This window comes from Dromiciops gliroides, chromosome 3 (genome assembly GCF_019393635.1).
Source record: "Dromiciops gliroides isolate mDroGli1 chromosome 3, mDroGli1.pri, whole genome shotgun sequence".
In the NCBI taxonomy this organism is placed as follows: domain Eukaryota; kingdom Metazoa; phylum Chordata; class Mammalia; order Microbiotheria; family Microbiotheriidae; genus Dromiciops; species Dromiciops gliroides.
Window position 1 is genome coordinate 37,375,182 of NC_057863.1, and position 18,166 is coordinate 37,393,347.

At 37.3% G+C, this 18,166-nt stretch overlaps 1 protein-coding gene across 1 annotated transcript in view; it reads left to right on the plus strand.

The window, feature by feature from the left end:
* The window catches only part of NAALADL2 (N-acetylated alpha-linked acidic dipeptidase like 2), a 1,062,489-nt gene that overhangs the window by 985,450 nt on the left and 58,873 nt on the right, over positions 1-18,166 (plus strand). Inside the window, exon 12 of the mRNA XM_043995545.1 lies at positions 15,852-15,945. Within this exon, the coding sequence (XP_043851480.1) occupies positions 15,852-15,945 (94 nt within the window). The remainder of the gene's footprint in view (positions 1-15,851; positions 15,946-18,166) is intronic.

An 18,166-nucleotide genomic window follows, 5' to 3' on the forward strand; every position in this document is an offset into this window, starting at 1 on the left:
CAACTCTCTACAATGACAAAAGTTGCTTAGAAAGTGCCGACTTATAACATAGGGAAAGTTTCCTCCCTTTAATAGTAAATTCACTTGTCCAAGCCTTAAGTCCCAAATTCAAACATCTAGTCATAGTTTCATCAGGTCAAAATTTTTACTCAGTTTTGGTTTTTCAGTTCCATCTCAAAGATAGAAATTATCATGGTCCCCAGTCATAGCAAAACTACTACACTGATCTTCTGATGAGATAATTGGCTCACAGTGTAGTTGAGGAATCAGTTATATTATCATAATGATTTATTTTGCTTCAGTAAATGATTCAGTGTGGAGAGGAAATGTCATCTTTATCCTTTCTCAAAGTATGCTTTCCTTTAAGAATTTAAAGTTAAAACCATGTTTCCTCTGGTGAGGGCAGGGAGCAGTTTGAGAATCAACATCTCTTGTCTGCATCCATGTATATCTAGTTCACCATTGTGCCCTGAGGATATGGGACTTCCCCAAATCTTACTAAAGGAGAACTCAGAGCCCTCTCTGTCTTGCTTCATTGTGTAGTCTTGACATATGTCTTTTCAGTATTATTACTCACTCGGCTGCGATCAGTGGCCTAATCTTTCCTTTCAGTGATTGATTCCTTTGGATTAACTGGCCCAGTAGATGATTTAATAAATGTGACGATTACCCTTTTATAAATGAACAACCTCCAACCATGTTGCCACAGCTACAGTGGAACCCAGAGTCTGGCCCTTGACTGAAGCAAAAAAAAAAAAAATCCTTCTAAACAGACATTTTTAGAGAATGTGCTTTGGATGTTTTCTTAAAAAAACACATTCTCTTAAAAGCCCCAGGCTCCCCTTATGCTTGTGCAGGGAGGAGATGGAGGGTTGAGTCATAATACACACACACACACACACACACACACACACACACACACACACACAGAATTGGATGTACTCGTATTAGAGGATGTGACTTCCCTGTGATGTATCAGAGAAGGAAGGAAAAGGTGAAGCCTCCCAGAATGCCGTCCCAGCGATTATGTGGTCCAGGTGCTACACTGGCTGAGTGCCTTCATAGAGGAAAAAAAGCTGCCTTTACATTCAGCTTTATAGCATTTACTCCTCAAAAGAGAAACACAGACTGCCACTGCCTGCTAAAATAATCCCCTTCCAACCATCTCCCCCTCCCCAAAAGCACAGAGATAAACACTCTCTAATTTGGATCCCAAACAAATATAGAAATCAAGGCCTCTTAATTTATGTACTGAATATAAAGGACCATCAGAGATACAGCTAACGCATCACAACCAGAGATTTTTGTCCAGGGATTGGAATTTGAAGGACAAAGAATTTAGAAGGTGCTGATACAATTTGCAGCTCTTTCACAGTGTGAAAACAACAGAATTAGTAAGGATAAGTGGTTATGATAGAAAGTGAACAAATAGTGGGATCCTTACACCCCACCCCACAATCACATGTAATCCTTTTTTAGATCAGCCTCATTCTAATATCCCTATAATATGGGGGGTGTTCTTCTGCCCCCAACCTTAATCAAGAGCAAGTTTTATGCCCTTTGCCTCAGGAACAGTTTATGGTTCTGTGTCTACCACATGCAAAAAATAGCTAGTTATGGTTGCAACTTCCCATCAGGCTTTGAAATATCAGAAAACAGAGTACTTCACTGCCCTAAGGATTGGTCATTTTGTCAATGGAGCAGAAAAACATGTTATCCTATACCTAACCATCTGGTGATGGGATTCTGAATTTAGCAAGGTTGGTCCTTGGATGGCAGACTTATATAGGGAACAGCAAGAACATAAAAGCACAAAGCATGTTAGGGAGACAGAGACCAGTTTAATTTTACCAAAATACAGAGAGTATAGAGGTGAGTAACCTGAGAGTCATGGACCTGTTAGGTGGAGGTACTTGAATTCCTGACAGAGAAGTTCAAACTTTACTCAGTAGGCAATAGGGAGCCATTGATGATTTTTAATAGGTTTTTGAAATACTGTATTGAAATAATCAGTATGATGACTAGATTATTTCAATCAAAATTTTGTCTGGTTTGGGGCCAAACCTAATAAAAGGAAGATTAAATTAGCTGCGTATCCCACCTTCAACTGACAAGTAATACAAAAACAAATGAACCAAACAACTGCCACTTTGTTGTAAGTTTATGTGATTGTCTTAGTCTGGTTCAAAAACTCTAATGTTTAGGTAATAGCAGTTCACAATCCACAGAGCCGTGTAAATGGAAATACTTTCATAAACCCACTGGCCAAGGTGACCTGCTTCCTTTCTTTGTCTCCCGATTACAATCAATCCCCGTTTAGTTAATTCTGGTAATTGTTAGCAGAGGTGAGAAATACTTTAATTACTAAGGCATCTTGGAGTCTGGTGTTTGATTTCATAATTCCCAGCTTGTATTCACCTAAAATAAGCTGAAGGAAATGGAATCCAAAGAATATGAACAAGCACTCAAAAATTAATTTGTATAAATTGCCCAAAGTTAGGGAGGCCATGTTAAGTACCTGATGAGGGTACTTGTCCAAAGCAGGTCATCTTTAGATTTTCCTGATAGGCATTTAATTGGCCCTTAACAGCTTCAGCACTTTCTGGAAGTGAATCCATTTTGCCTGGAAAGTCATTGGTGGCTATAGTTTGTTGGAGGACAGGAGAAAGAAGAGAGACAAATAATGGCTTACATTTATCTAGAGCTTTGAGATGTATAAGCACTTTAGGAAAACTTTTTGGATAAATTATCCAAACACGGATTGCTAGTGTCAACAGCGATTACTAACAAGTTTGGTTTTTTTGTTCTTAAATAAAATAATACTTGTATATTGACCTCAGGATATAAAAGCTGATGGGATTGTTCCCTTCTACTGTGTCCTTTCTCACATACTCTCATCCAAAACAAAGCAAATGGAGTCACATAGGTGGGCAACCAGTGCTCTGATGAAGCTTCCCTTCTTTTGACCCTTTGGACAACAAAGGTTCAAACTCATTTCTTCCTGTCTGTCACCTTTATCAGAGCACAGAGTAAAGTCCAACCCCAGGACAATTTCCCTTCCCCAGTGAGTGGACTTGAGTCAGTTCAGACTCCGAGGCTGGGGTCTGGAAAGCCCCCAGCCCCCAGTCCCTGTTATATTGCTAGACCATTCTGTCCATATTCCATCCCATTGCTAAAACCACAGAACCTAGTAGTTATCCTTCCCACCTGGTGACTTGCACCATCGCAGTTTCAATATATCACAGGTCAGCATAAGTAATTAAATGAGAATTGTTGGAGAGTTTTACAGAAGCTGCAGATGACATGGGAAAAGGTTTAGAAACTCAGTAATGCATAAGATATGTATGGTATTGTGTAAGAGTGAGGGGTTGGAAAAGTCTTCTTGTAGAAGATGGGATTTTAATTGGAACTTAAAAGAATTATGGAAAGCCAGTAGACACAGCTAGTGTCTGAGGCAAGATTAGAACTCAGGTTTTCTATACTCCCAGCACTCTATCTGCTGCACCAAGACCTAAACCTATGTTCCTATAATACTGAGATCACAGGAGAAGCAGTGTAGCATAAGATATAAAGAGAGCTGGCCTCTGAATCAAAAAAAGATGGGAGGGGCAGCTAGGTGGTACAGTGGATAAAGCACCAGCCCTGGATTCAGGAGGACCTGAGTTCAAATCTGACCTCAGACACTTGACACTTACTAGCAGTATGACCCTGGACAAGTCACTTAACCCCCATTGTCCCACAAAAAAAAAAAGATGGGAGCTTAAGTCCAAGCTATGTGACCCTGGGCAAGTCACTTATTTTCTCAGTGCCAAACCAACTCTGTAAGACTCTTAACTTATAAATGAATTGCCAAGCTACCTTAGCAGAGGTAGTTTCCTAGCTAATGAAATTACGTATGCAATTGTTGCTAATGTTGTTTTAAGTTCTTCTGAATTTGTTGTTGTTCAGTGGTTTCACTGGCATCCAACTCTTCATGACCCCATTTAGAGTTTTGTTGACAAAGATACTGGAGTGATTTGACATTTCCTTCTCCAACTCATTTTACAGATGAGCAAACTGGGTTAAGTGACTAGCCCAGGGTCACACAGCTACTATGTGTCTGAAGCCAGATTTGAACTCAGGAAGATGAGTTGGAATTTAGATAGGAAGTATTAGATAAAAAAAATAGTAGATAGACAGGGCAGCTAGGTGGCACAGTGGATAAAGCACCAGCTCTGGATTCAGGAGGACCTGAGTTCAAATCTGGCCCCAGACACTTAACACTTACTAGCTGTGTGACCCTGGACAAGTCACTTAACCCTCATTGCCCCGCAAAAAATAAAATAAAATTTTTAAAAGTTAAAAAAAAATAGTAGATCGCATGGACTACAGGATAATCTTGATAGTGATTCAGAGAAAGAAGTGATTTGTGACCCTAGAATAACAGAGATGACTTTCTTGAGGACATTAGCCTTGAAAAATGCCTGAGGTTCAGGCCAGTAGATAAGAAAGAATAAGTCATTTTAACTAGTGGAGACCTTATACTAAAGGCACAGAGACAGGAATGAGGATGACATATGTGTAAAGGCATTAAGGAAACTGACCTACTTGGAGCAGTGTGGGTGGTGTCACAGGGGAAGTACAAATACTGTTAAGAATAGTGCTAGGAGAGGGCAGCTAGATGGTACAGTGAATAAAGCACTGGCCCTGGATTCAGGAGAACCTGAGTTCAAATTCAGCCTCAGACATTTGACATTTACTAGCTGTGTGACCCTGGGCAAGTCACTTAACCCTAATTGCCCTGAAAGGAAAAAAAAAAAAAAAAGAATAGGGCTAGGAATGTAAGCCCTCAAGATATTTCCTGATTCAATTTAAGAGATCAAAGGAACTTCAGGAGACAATAGAGTGCTTTAAGGTTTCCAGAGCCCTTTTACTTAAGGTATTATCTTATTTGATCCTCACAACCATGTGGTGGGGTAAGTGTGACAATGTGTGAGGAGATACCAGAGAGCAAAGATTAAGGCTTATATTCTTTCACTTTATCCTTTCATTGTATATTCTTTCCTCTTCATATTCATTCATCTAAAGGATGAGTTCCATGTCAGGTGATGGTTGATTGGTAGACCTAGCTATTTTGCAATTCAAATGTTTTTCTACCTTGCCTCGGTGATGACCTGTGACTATCATTATTGAAGAATCATTGGTCCAACCGAATTCACTTAAAATGAGAATGATTTGACTATTAGAGTATTAATACAGGCTCTTGGGAAACTTGAAGCCCTAGAATATTTTTGAGGCAATGATCTTCTTTATGATAACGCTGCCAAAGTCAAGCAGGGACTAAGCCTTTATTAAGCACTTCCTGTGTACAAAACACTGAAGTAAAAGGTTGTCATATAATGCCATAATATAATGTTGTCAGAAAAATCATGACCCCCCCCAAATCATCACTTGATTAATTCTATCTTCATTTTAAGAATTATCATGGTCACAAAACATTTTTAAATATGAGCTATAACAAAATTATTTTCATTTTTATGATAGTCTTAATTTCTTTAAATCTACTCTGAAATGTTCATTTATTTTTATTTACTCTCAAATGTTCTTTCTTATTTTAAGTGGATTCTCTTTGAGTAGCATTTTTCCAGTATCAATTGTTTAACAATAACTAAGACATCTTATACTTACTGCCATGTATCTTTTACCAGTGGCATAAGAGGAAATTAGGCTGAAGCTAAAAGAAATTATGTTATAGATAATTTTATTTAAAATGGAAATATGACCCATTAGTGCCATGGCACTAATACTATATATCTTTTGTCACATAATACCCATCTATAGCAAGATTCTCTCATTTTTCTACAAGCATGCATTAGTTTTTATATCTGTGCGGCATGGCCTAATAGATAGAGTGCTAAATTTGGAGCCAAAAAGACCAGGGTTCAGATCCTGCCTTTGACACTAATTAGATAAATATGGACAAGTTCCATCTTCTCCATGAGTTTCCATTTCAGTTTTAAAATGGGGGACAGATCATGATGCCCCGGGGAGATAATGTATGTAAATTTCTTTGCAGAATGGTGGCTATTATAATATATAACTTAAAAGGTTTTAAAATGTTTTATCTCTACTGATGATGGTGAAATTACAATTTAGAATCATAAAGTCATAGATTTTTAGAACTGTACAGGACCTTTGAGACCAGACAGTTCATTTCATTTATTTTTAGTAATTCAAAGACAAGAAACAGGAAAATATAGATTTTAAAGATCATACCACTTTCTTAAAACATTATTTCAACACTTCTCTGACGTCTGAGAAGAGTCCTTTGCAATTATTCAGTCACCTGTCTATAGAAGTGTGGAAGTCATCTATTCTAAACTCCTTATTTGACAGAAGAGGAAAATGGGATCCACTGAAATTAGGTGACTTGTTCAGGGTCACATAGCTAATAAGTACCTATGGTATGATTTGACTCCCAAACTTCCAGACTCCAAGTCCTCATTCTCTATACCACAATGCATCTCTTTCAAAATGTATTTATTAAAATCATATAAACACTTACTATGTGCAGGCACTGGGCTAAATGATTTTTTAAAAATAACAAATATTATCTCATTTGATCCCCATGGCAACCCTAGGAAATAGGTCCTATTATCAACCCCATTTCATAGTTTAGACAACTGAGGCAGACAGAACTTAAATGACCTTCCCAGGATTACACAGCTAGTTCGTGTCTGTGGGTAGATTTAAACTCAGGCTTTCCTGATGCCAGGCTCAGTACTCTAACCACTTAGCTACCTAGCATATGCCAGGCCTTTCATTAAGTAGGAGTGCAGTTCTGAAAGAAGAGAATGTCAAACTAAAGGAAAAGGAATTTGGAAAATGAAACCCATAGCTCACCCTTAGTGTTCCTTAAATCTAGAAGAATAATCTACATATCAGTTTTACCGTCCACATAATAGAGATGAACGTATTGACATCAAAGAGCATCATGACATGTGATTTTGTATTTATCAATAAGTTCAAGAAGAGGAAAAGATGTGTTCCTAATGGGTCTCTTTTTGAGGAGGCTCCTCTAGTCCTTATTCTTTTTTATACTTTAAAGAAAAGTTTGAAATAATTTCTCTCTGATTCCTTTTTCTATGTCTTCAATTATAACTTCTGGATAAAATTGTTACTGTTGCTGTTGTTATCATTTCAACTATATAATTTTTTTTTTATCTAGAAGTTTAATCAAATACAATTAATTGCACCATCAAAAAAGAGGCAAAAAGAACTCTAAAAACTCTGGAATAAGCAAACACTTGACCTCCTGGCCAAACAGAAATATGGTTGCCAAAGGTAATACCGGGTTAGAATATAAACTTCTGCAAAATCTTATGAACGAGGATGATGGATGATTATGAGCAGTCGAAGCAGTGGAGAGTAAAACTAGTTTTGAAAATGATTGGCAAGATATCCAACTAGGCAAAGTCACCCCAAGGGCATTCAAGAAAGAAAAGAAAAGGACAACGAACAGAAGAAAGCTGGGAAAGACTTAAAAATTGTTTTAACCAACTGATTTCTCCATCAAGGAAAATAGCACTGCCACATCGAGACCCGATATCACAGTCCTGAGGTAGAAGAGGAGATAGAAATGAAATTAAAGAGAACAAAAATGGGTATATCTATGGTGGAAGGGATGCAGTTGTGAGGGCATCGAGCATTCAGTATATCATGTATCTGAAAGATGGAAAAATACCAAAGGTGTGGAGAAATTTTACTTTGTGATTTACTAACACTGAAAAAAAAAAAAAAAAACAACCATGGCAGTATTAAGAACCATCAACCTATTTGCCTATTCTCCCCAAAATCCTTATGATAATCATCTATACAAGGATTTAGGGCATTCTCACTGAGGATATTAGCAGAAAATAAGCAGGTTTTCACAAGTGGTCATCAACAGTGGTCCACATCGTTTCCATCTTACAGTTAATTGAAAGATTACCATAATATTAGGTTCCATTAGGCTTACTGTTTGTTGGTTGTGGGGGTGAGGGGGTGAAGCATTTCATCTGCTTAGAACAAAACACCACTGTGAAGACACTTTTACAAAGTCATCTCCCATCCATGTATAAAGATCATCCAGGATTCCTGGGAAATTACAAGGACAGAACATAATCCTATTTAATAATGTCCTGATAATAACCTCAGGCAAGGCCTAAAACAAGGAAATGCTTGGAGGAGATTCAGTTCAAAGTCCAAGTCACAAAGCGATTTTCTGTGTATGCTCTCGTTCCTGGTTGACATTGGACTGAATACATAAAACACCAAGGCATCGTAGAGCCTCCTGGAAGAAATCTATACTTTAACTCAAAAGACTTTGGCTGGTCTATTGGTACTGGGAAAATCAAGTTAATTATTGCCCAGATTAAATAAGCATGGATTGGACACTCTAAAAGGCTTGTCTTAAAGTAGATATATCATGGGACAGATGGCCCAGAGCTGAAAAAGAGGAAGAGTGGCTGGATTACTTTTGTGATTTACCAATTACAAGTATCCCATGAAAGCAAAGACTCATCTTTTCCAGGAGAGATGGTCCCTATGTTTTTAGGTACTGATGATTTAAATGGAATCATAGGTTAAGCAAATGGGGATACATTATAAAGAGCATTAGATTTGGAGGTATAGACTCACCAAGGATCTCATAGTTGTCAGTGATCATCCAATGTGTTTAGTAATTGAACAAAAAGCTTTTCTCCAACATTGATAACAAATGATCATCCAGTTACTTTGAACTTCTTGAGAGCAGGCACTATCTTATTTCTTCATTTGTATTCCCAGAACTTCACACAGTGCCTTTCACACAGTAGGTGCTTATCATTTGTCTGACTGAAACTCACTATCTTATAAGGCAGTTGATTTCCCTTTGAGACAGCTTTAATTGTTGGTAAATATATTTTCATGGCACTAAATTGTCTCTTATTTCCATTCATTTCCTTAATCCTGTTCTAGGGCCAAGAAGAATGAGGAAAATCTCTTTTCCACACAGTAGTTCTTTTAACATGTCAAGATAGCTATAATGTAAATCTTTTCAACTCAATTCAACCAAGGATACATTAAGTACCTACTTTAGACCATTTCAATGCAATCATCTTTTTTTTTTTGTACTGTGTTATAGAAATGTTTGTTTTGTTCCATGAATTGAAAATAAAATAAAATTTTTTAAAAAGAACATTTTTTAAAAGAATTAAATAAATACTTTTATTTTTTTTTAAGAGAGGCTTCAGATACAAAAACAAAGATGGAACCATTCCTGCCCTCAAACAATTCACATTGTATTGGGCTTTGTATGTCTTCCTTTCCGCAGATTAAACATTACCATTAACTTCACAGGATCCTAGATTTAGAGGAGTTAGGAACTTTCCAGGCCAATGAATCCAGCCTATAGACCATCATGCCTTAATTTATCTTTACTGTATTGGACATCAGACTACTTTATTTCATGTATGTATAGAAATTTAGAGCTAAGAGGGAGTATAGATGCCTTTTATTTTATAGAGAGAAAATGATACACAATGAGGTTGTGACTTGATCAGGGTTATATAACTAGCAATTATGTATGGCAAGATACCCATCAAAGTTTTCCTAACCCTCATTCAATATAGAGGCGCTATTCACATAGTGAAGCTCTCTCAAAACGTACTGTTCTCGGTCCTTTTTGCAAATTTTATCTTATTTGATCTTCACAACAACCATAGGAAGTAGGTGCTATTTAGGAAACTGAGGCAGGCAGTCCTTAACTTACTTGTCCAGGATTACATATCCAGTAAGTATCTAAGGCAGAATTTAAACTCAGACCCTCCGGACTCCAGGTCCAGTGCTCTATTCACTGTGCTATTTAACTGGATATACAAAAGAAAAAAGAAAAAAAAAAAGTTCCTTCCCACAAGGAGTCTATTGGAGTAAATAGCATTTAGACAGATACATAACTATTTTTAACTGATTTCTATTTAATGTCAAAACAAACATTTTAATTTAATGTTAGTAAAGAGACTACAGAAACATATTAAAAATTATGACCAGATTGGAGTTATATCAGGAATACAGGGTTGGTACAATATTAAGAAAACCATAAACATAATAGGCCATATTCAGAAGAACAGCAAAAATCATATGATTATCTCAATAAGCACGGAAAAATCTTTGGGCAAATTTCAATACTGATTTATGTTAAAAACACTAAAAACATGGAAATAAATGGACCTTTCCTTAATGTGGTAATTAGCATATCTCTAAAACCAAGAGCCAACATTATGTGTACTGGAAAAAAAAGAGAGGTATTTCCAGTAAGAGATGGGATAAAGCAAAGGTGTCTGTTACCATTATTTGATATAGTGCTAGAAATGCTAATTATAACATTAAGAAAAGAAAGAGAAATTAAAGGAATTATCATAGACAAAGGGGGGAAAATCCCTTTTTTTCACATGATATGAAAGTTTATTTATAAAACCCAAGAGCCAACTAAAAATTAATTGAATTAATTGTTAATTTCAGCAAAGTTAACCCTATATATCATCAGGATTTCTGCATATTACCCCCAAAAAAGCAAAAACAGTGGGAAGTGTTAGAGAGATTACATTTAAAATTGTGAATGACTTAGAAATCACCTTTTAGATTTATGGATAGAGGGGAAAGCTCATGATCAAATAAAGGATAGAGCAGAATCTGTGGGATCAATCTTGTCCAGCATGTTGCAAAGGGAATTCTTTCTCAGAATGGACTACATGCTCTCTGAAATCCCTTAAAACCCTGAAATTCTGTGATTCGTGGGGTTTTTGGGGGGGTCTGGCAATATCAAGCAATTCAGGGCTTTAGAGGTTCAGTTGGCAATGATCTCTAAGTTCACTTGTAGGTATGAGATTCTGCGATTCTATGAAAAATTTTATGAATAGTGAATATGTATACATAAAAATACATGTATACAATGTATATATACACTATGTATATAGTTATTGAGTCATTTTAGTTTTGTCTGACTGTGACCTCATTTCAGGTATTCTTGGCAAAGATACTGGAATAATTTGCCATTTCCTTCTCTAGTTCATTTCACAGATGAGGAAACTGAGGCAACAAGGTTAAGTGACTTGCCTGGAGTCACAAAGCTAGTGTCAGGGACCAGATTTAAACTTAGGTTTTCCTGACTCTGCAACTCTATTCACTGTGCCACCTAGCTGATTTTATATGTGTGTGTGTATATATATACACATATGTGTGTTTATATAAATAAATTTATATTTATGTGTGTACATTTATATAAATATATTTATGTATATACACATTTATATATGTATGTACATTTATATACATATACACACATACACATTTATATATTTATACATATATGCACATTTTTATATGTGTGTGTTTGTGTATGTGTATGTATCACTGCCAAGACAGACAAAAGTTATATGAACACAATTACACAAATAAAGATAGACATTAAAAATTGAAGAAATACTAATTGCCCACAGGCAGACTGAGCCAATATAATAAAAATGATAATATTACCTCAATTAATTCATGTATTCAGTGTTATACCAGCCATATTAGCAAAGAATTTCTTTATAGATTTAAGACAATTTTTTCTTTTTCTTTTCTTTTTTTTTTTTGTTGGGGCAATGAAGGTTAAGTGACTTGCCCAAGGTCACACAGCTAGTGTTAAGTGTCTGAGGTGGGATTTGAACTCAGGGTCCTCCTGAATCCAGGGCCAGTGCTTTATCCATTGTGCCACCTAGCTGCCCCCTAAAACAAATTTTTTAAATGTATCTGGAGAAACAAAACATCGAGACTTAAGGAAAATATGTAAAGAAGTGGGAAGGAAGGGGGACAAGTAGTAGCAGACCTCAAATTATATTACAAAGTAGTAATCTTCAAAATGATTTATTCCTGGTTGAGAAATAGAGAGGTGAATGAGTGGGCTAGGTTAAGATTACAGCATACAGAAACAAAGGAACCTCATAGCTACATGTTTGATCATCCCCAAAGGCCTGAGTAAGAACTCATTATTTGACCAAAAAAAAAAAAAAAGTCTGGGGAAACTGGAAAGCCATTAGGCAGAAATTAGGTAGGGCCCAACAACTCACCCTGTATACCAAGATAAACTCCAAACGAATGAATGACTTAGATAGAAATCACCTTTTAGATTTATGGATAGAGGGGAAAGTTCATGATCAAATAAAGGATAGAGCAAAATCTGTGGGATCAATCTTGTCCAGTGTGTTGCAAAGGGAATCCTTTCTCAGAATGGACTACATGCTCTTTGAAATCCCTTAAAACCCTGAAATTCTGTGATTCGTGGGGTTTTTGGGGGGTCTGGCAATCTCAAGCAATTCAGGGCTTTAGAGCTTCAGTTGACAATGAGATAGTGGGAACAGATGATCTCTAAGTTCACTTGTAGGTGTGAGATTCTGTGATTCTGTGAAAATGGGGTGGCTGGACTAAATAATCTTAACTTTACTATTCTGTGATTGTAGAAGTAGTTGTGTGACTTTAGAGAAGTCACTTAACCCTGGAGTACAGTAGAAATAGTGCTAAATTTGGAGTCAGGAGTTGTCATTCAGTCATTTTTCAGTTGGGTCCAACTCCTTATGACACCATTTTGGAGTTTTCTTGGAAAAGGTACTGGAGTGGTTTGCCATTTCCTTCTTCAGCTCATTTTACCCATGAGAAAACTGAGGCAAACATGGTTAATTGACTTACCCAGGGTCACAGAACTAGTAAGTGTCGGAGGCCAGATTTGAATTCAGGTCAATTTTAGGAAGTAGGTGCTATTATTATTCATATTTTATAATGGAATAAACTGAGATAAACAGAGGTTAAGTGACTTGTCCAAGATCACACAGCTAATAAGTGTCTGAAGCTAGATTTGGACTCAGGTCTTCCTGACCCCAGGACTAGTACCTCATCCACTGCACCACCTTGGGGCCCTCGGAATTGATGGCCTCTGAGGGGCCCACCAGCTTTAAACACCCAATGCATTGATTCTGTGATTTGGGGAAGTCAGTGAAACTCTCTTCATTCCAATTTCAACATAAGGTTCCTTCCCCTCGGGATCTATGGTCTCTAAATGGTAGGTTTCTATGAACTTTTACCAGTCTCAGTTCATCTTTAATGGTGACAAGTATATCAGCCCTGCCAACTTCAAAGTATTGTGAGAATCAAAGGACATGAAAATGCTTTCTAGTTTGTGATGCTCCGGTTAGACCAATGCACTTACCCTTCAACCAAGAGGAGAATTTGAAAGGTCTCTACCAGCTGTGAAAGGGGCTGAGGGAGAGTTCCCCGCCCTTTCCCACACAGCAAGATTGCCAATACTGTTCCTTCTGTATATGAAGTCATTTGTACCTAGAGATCAGGAGTGGGCGAGGTACCTTGGAAGCACTGGTATAGGTTGCCAAGTGCCTTTTTTTTAAAAATAAAAATAGCAGGGTGGCTGGCTCACCCTCGTATTGTCAGAATTGCTACATCTCACTTTGAAGGTTAAAAAAAATGCCGACAAAACTTTCCTAGGTAGAGAAGGCTTTCCCTAGGCTTCATTCCCCTTTTCGTCATCCATAGCCTACTCACCTCATTTTTAGCCCTTGGGTATTTGGTCCCCCAAATCAGAAGTATAGGCAAAGTCTGTCTGCTTAGAAATGTCTGTTGTCCAACAGACACTGGTGCAGAGGAAGCATTGCACACTTTTTTTTTCATTCAATTTCAGAATCAATCTGATTTTTTTCCTTTTTGGAGGAAGGGGCAGAAGAGGACGATCCAGGTCTTGAAACATGGTTGGGCCAAAGGCTTTTTCAAAAGGAAGGACACAGGAGTATTGATGGCTGCTCATCACCAAGTTGACTACAGGGAGATGGATTTTTCATTCTGTGAGAAAATAATGGGGTTTTAGGTCTCCCCAGAGGTCTCTGCTGAGCCTGGCCTGACCTTTTTTTTTTTTCTTTGGTGGGGCAATGAGGGTTAAGTGACTTACCCAGGGTTACACAGCTAGTAAGTGTCAAGTGTCTGAGGCCAGATTTGAACTTTATCCACTGTGCCACCTAGCTGCTCCCTGGCCTGACCTTTCTTAAGGTCAGCTCAGAGTCAGAAAATTACCTCATGCAAAACCACACCTACCTGAAAGCCTTGTTCCTGCCTGGGGATGTGTTCTCTGAACTCTGACCTCAGCACATTCTACTCATTGACTGACCTCAAATCCAGTGAACCAATAGCTTTGAGTGATGCTAGCCAATTAGCTTTGAACAATGTGTATGGATGGGCTCTGCTCCTGCCCTCAGGAAGCTTGCACAGACACTCGCTCTCTTGGTCTGGGAATGAGGAAGGGGAGCCACTCGGCCCAGTTTTCTCTCTCTCTTTCCCCTAGATCCTAGCTAGGCTTTCCTATATTTCAGAGCCATACACAGTCTCTTTACTACTATTTAATATACTTTAATAAATGGTTAATGGCCCCAAACTGGTGCAGTAGCCTCTAATTTCTAAGTAACAAATATATGATAAACCCCAGCTAATTTTCCCTACACTTGGGACAGAAATAGGGCAACCACATATAGTTTTACTCACCACAATTCACAGCAAATCTCAGAGACATTCTACCAAAAATGGTAGAGGGGTTCCAACTGGTATCTTTATACATCAGTGGCATCCAACTCAAATAGAAGTGGGGGCCACTAAACCTTATGTAAGGTTGCCTTCAGATACTTGACACTTACTAGCTGTGTGACCCTGGGCAAGTCACTTAACCCTCATTGGCCCCCCACCCCCCCAAAAAAAGAATGGCTTTAGGTTTCATATTGATTTAGAAAACCCATTATATAACACTTTAAAAAAACTACTAATATACCAGTACATTAAAATCAAGTAGATTTTTATCTGGAATGGGCCACATTTGAGAGTCTACATATTAGACCCTCTGCTATATATTATACTTTTAATCTTATCTCCCTGGTATGCTATAAGATCTATAAGGTCAGAGACCATGTCTACCTAGACTTCCTATTACTCCCAATACATAAATTCAGAACCCTCACATAGGAGGCACTTAATGTATGTGACCATTAGTAATTGTTTCCGTGTTTGTGGGTCTTAGCTTCCTTATTTATGAAATGAGGAATTTGGACTAGATTATTTCTAAAGTCCATTCCACTGTCTGTATGATTAGCAACTTCTACCCATCTTTTCAATATTGAGTTTAATGTGGTTATGGGTGGTATCTATTGTGCTGATTACTTTTTGGTTTAAAAAAAAAAGATTAAGAGTCTGGTGAACTTTTACAGCAATCTTTTGTTCAATTATTTTAAAAATAAAATAGAGTTCATGTCTATGAAGCTAAGCCACTGATTCCATTAACCTGACATTCATTTTAAATTATCTACTAAAGCTCCTTCACTGTCTTCTGTCATGTGATGCCTTCAGCTAGCTGATAATTAACTGATTAAAAGTTCAAATATATCACCTCCATGCCATGAAGCAACATATTTCCCAATATTTGATCTTTTCCTCAAGTAACACTAAATATTATACTACCCTGAGACAGCTGAAACCTAATGAGTGATTTATTTTTTCCCTGAGTAATAAAGGATTAAAATGAAATATATACATATACATATATGTGTATATACACATACATATACACATACACATACACATATACATTTACATATATAGTTATCTTTTCTTGTTGGAATAAGAGTTTTCTAAAAATATTATCTTTTTCCATGTGTTTTTTCTTCATCCTGATGTATAAGATTATATGAAATACTGACAATCCCCATCCCCCCAAAACCACACTTAATTACTGAACACATTAGCAATTTTTTTTTCTCTTTTTCTTTCAGCTCTCAGGAGAAGTGATTTTGCAAATTGCCAGTGATCCAGTTCTGCCCTTTAATGCTCTGGATATAGCATTAGAAGTTCAAAACAGCCTTAAAGGTAATTTGTGAGAATTATAGTAATTTGAGCAAATGTAAAAAAAAAAAAGTTTCATCTAATTTTCAACAACGAATAGTAACATGGTAATGAATGTCATGTAGCATCTTCGACCTTCTTCAGCAATGCAAGAAGTCTCTCCCTACTTCTAGAAGGTGACCAAGGTAGGACATAAAAAAAGATTTTAGCCACCATATTGACAAGACAGAGTTGCTGTTAAGATATGAGGTGAAACTTGGAATTTGTCAGATGTCCTGACGACTTTTTTTTCCCGATGTGTCATTTTAAAGTTTGTACACTTGTTCTTTGATTTACATATATTTCCACATATAACAACTCAAGAGAACTTTCCTACCCTTCAGTGTCTCTGGCTTCCACCATAATGGCCACCATTTAGTCATCTTCATAAAACTAGAGATTCGTTTAGATTTTTTTTTTTGGTGGGGCAATGAGGGTTACTGGACTTGCCCAGGGTCACACAGCTAGTAAGTGTCAAGTGTCTGAGGCTGGATTTGAACTCAGGGCCTCCTGATTCCAGGGCTTGTGCTTTATCCACTGCACCACCTAGCTGCCCCTGATTCATTTAGATTTTGCAGGAGAGATAGTTACCTAAGCTGGAGAAGTGTTCTGTGGCAGCCCCATCTCCCATCTCCCTTCCATGGCTGTGAGGGTGTCAGATGAATTGTGGACCAAAGAATAAGGAAATGAAATCAACAGATATTTAATTTGGAGACAGAAGAACTGTGTTTAAATTACACCTCTATCACATATTACCTGTGTGATGTTGGACAAGCCAGTAAACCTCTCTGTACCTCAGTTTCTTCATCTGAAAAATGAGGGGTTGGATTAGATGACCTCTGAGGTCTCTTCACTCATTCTACTCTACAATGATCATCATATGAGTACCTACCAATGTGTCCTTGGTTAAGTCGTAATTTTATTTCTGGACCTCAGTTTCTTCATCTGTAAAGTGAAGAGCGTAGAACTAATGGTTACCATGGTCCCTTCTAGCTTTAAAGCTGTGATCTATGAGCCTATGACCCTTCTCCTATGCCAGCTCACATTTCTGCCACTACAGTTTTGTCATAGGAAAAATATTTTCACCCATAGGAATAATGCATATGATTTTCACCAGCACACACAGTAAATAAGGAAGGGTCATTTTGTCACCTCCCTGTTTCTTGGTAGAGGATATTTTAGTGAGAATGTGGTATTATGCAGCAGTCATGCACTTACTCAAACCCAAATAGCTATTTTATTTTGAATATAGGCAATAATCCCAGATGATTTCATTAGCCAAGCACTATGCATGCACAGTGTTAAATTAAACATAATATTTAGCCGCTTAATATAAGCATAAATTGTTTATATTTCTTCTGATTTTATTATGACAGTTGAGCAATAATTAGTCTTAAGTTCTTGGCTACATCCAAAGATAAACAGTCTTTGTGACTGATCCATAAAATGCTGTTTCTCCCGCACTGCGACCAGAGTAAGGACGAGAGTCTCTGAAACCCAATTGCATTTTCAACCATGTAATTTTCACCATTTGACAACTGGCCATTTCATTTATTTATTGCATTGGTTTACATTGGCAGCAGATCATTCCAGTTCTCCTCCATCTTCACGAGCACGAAGAAGAAGGATAATTTACCACAGAAAATTTTGTTTCAGTTGATTTATTGGTTATTGCTGGAGAGCTGGATTTGATGGAATGACCTTGGTTTGAGTGTTTAGTCAGAACTAAGCAGATATATTTAAGGAATGAATATGTATGTGCTCATTTGCTGGTCTTTGGGTTTGTATGTCCATCTAAATGTACATATATTCTGGTAGACAGTGTAAGATTAAAACAAGTGACAGATAAGATCTATCTATTATATTTTATAAAAATTATTTCCTAGCAATTGCATTGTTCAATCATTTCAGTAATGCCTCACTCTTCGTGACCCTATCTGGGATTTTCTTGGCAAAGATACTGGAGTGGTTTGCCATTTCCTTCTCCAGCTCATTTTACAGATGAGGAAACTGAGGCAAAGAGGATTAAGTGACTTGCCCAGGGCCACGACAGCTAGTGAGTGTCTGAGGCTGGATTTGATTTCAGTTTTTCCTGAATCCAGTGATGCTCTAACCACTGTACTGCCTAGCTTTCCCTTCCTAATAATAGGAAACCCAACAAGAGAAAATATGACATAGTAGAAAGAGCACTGGGCTTAGGTTTCGA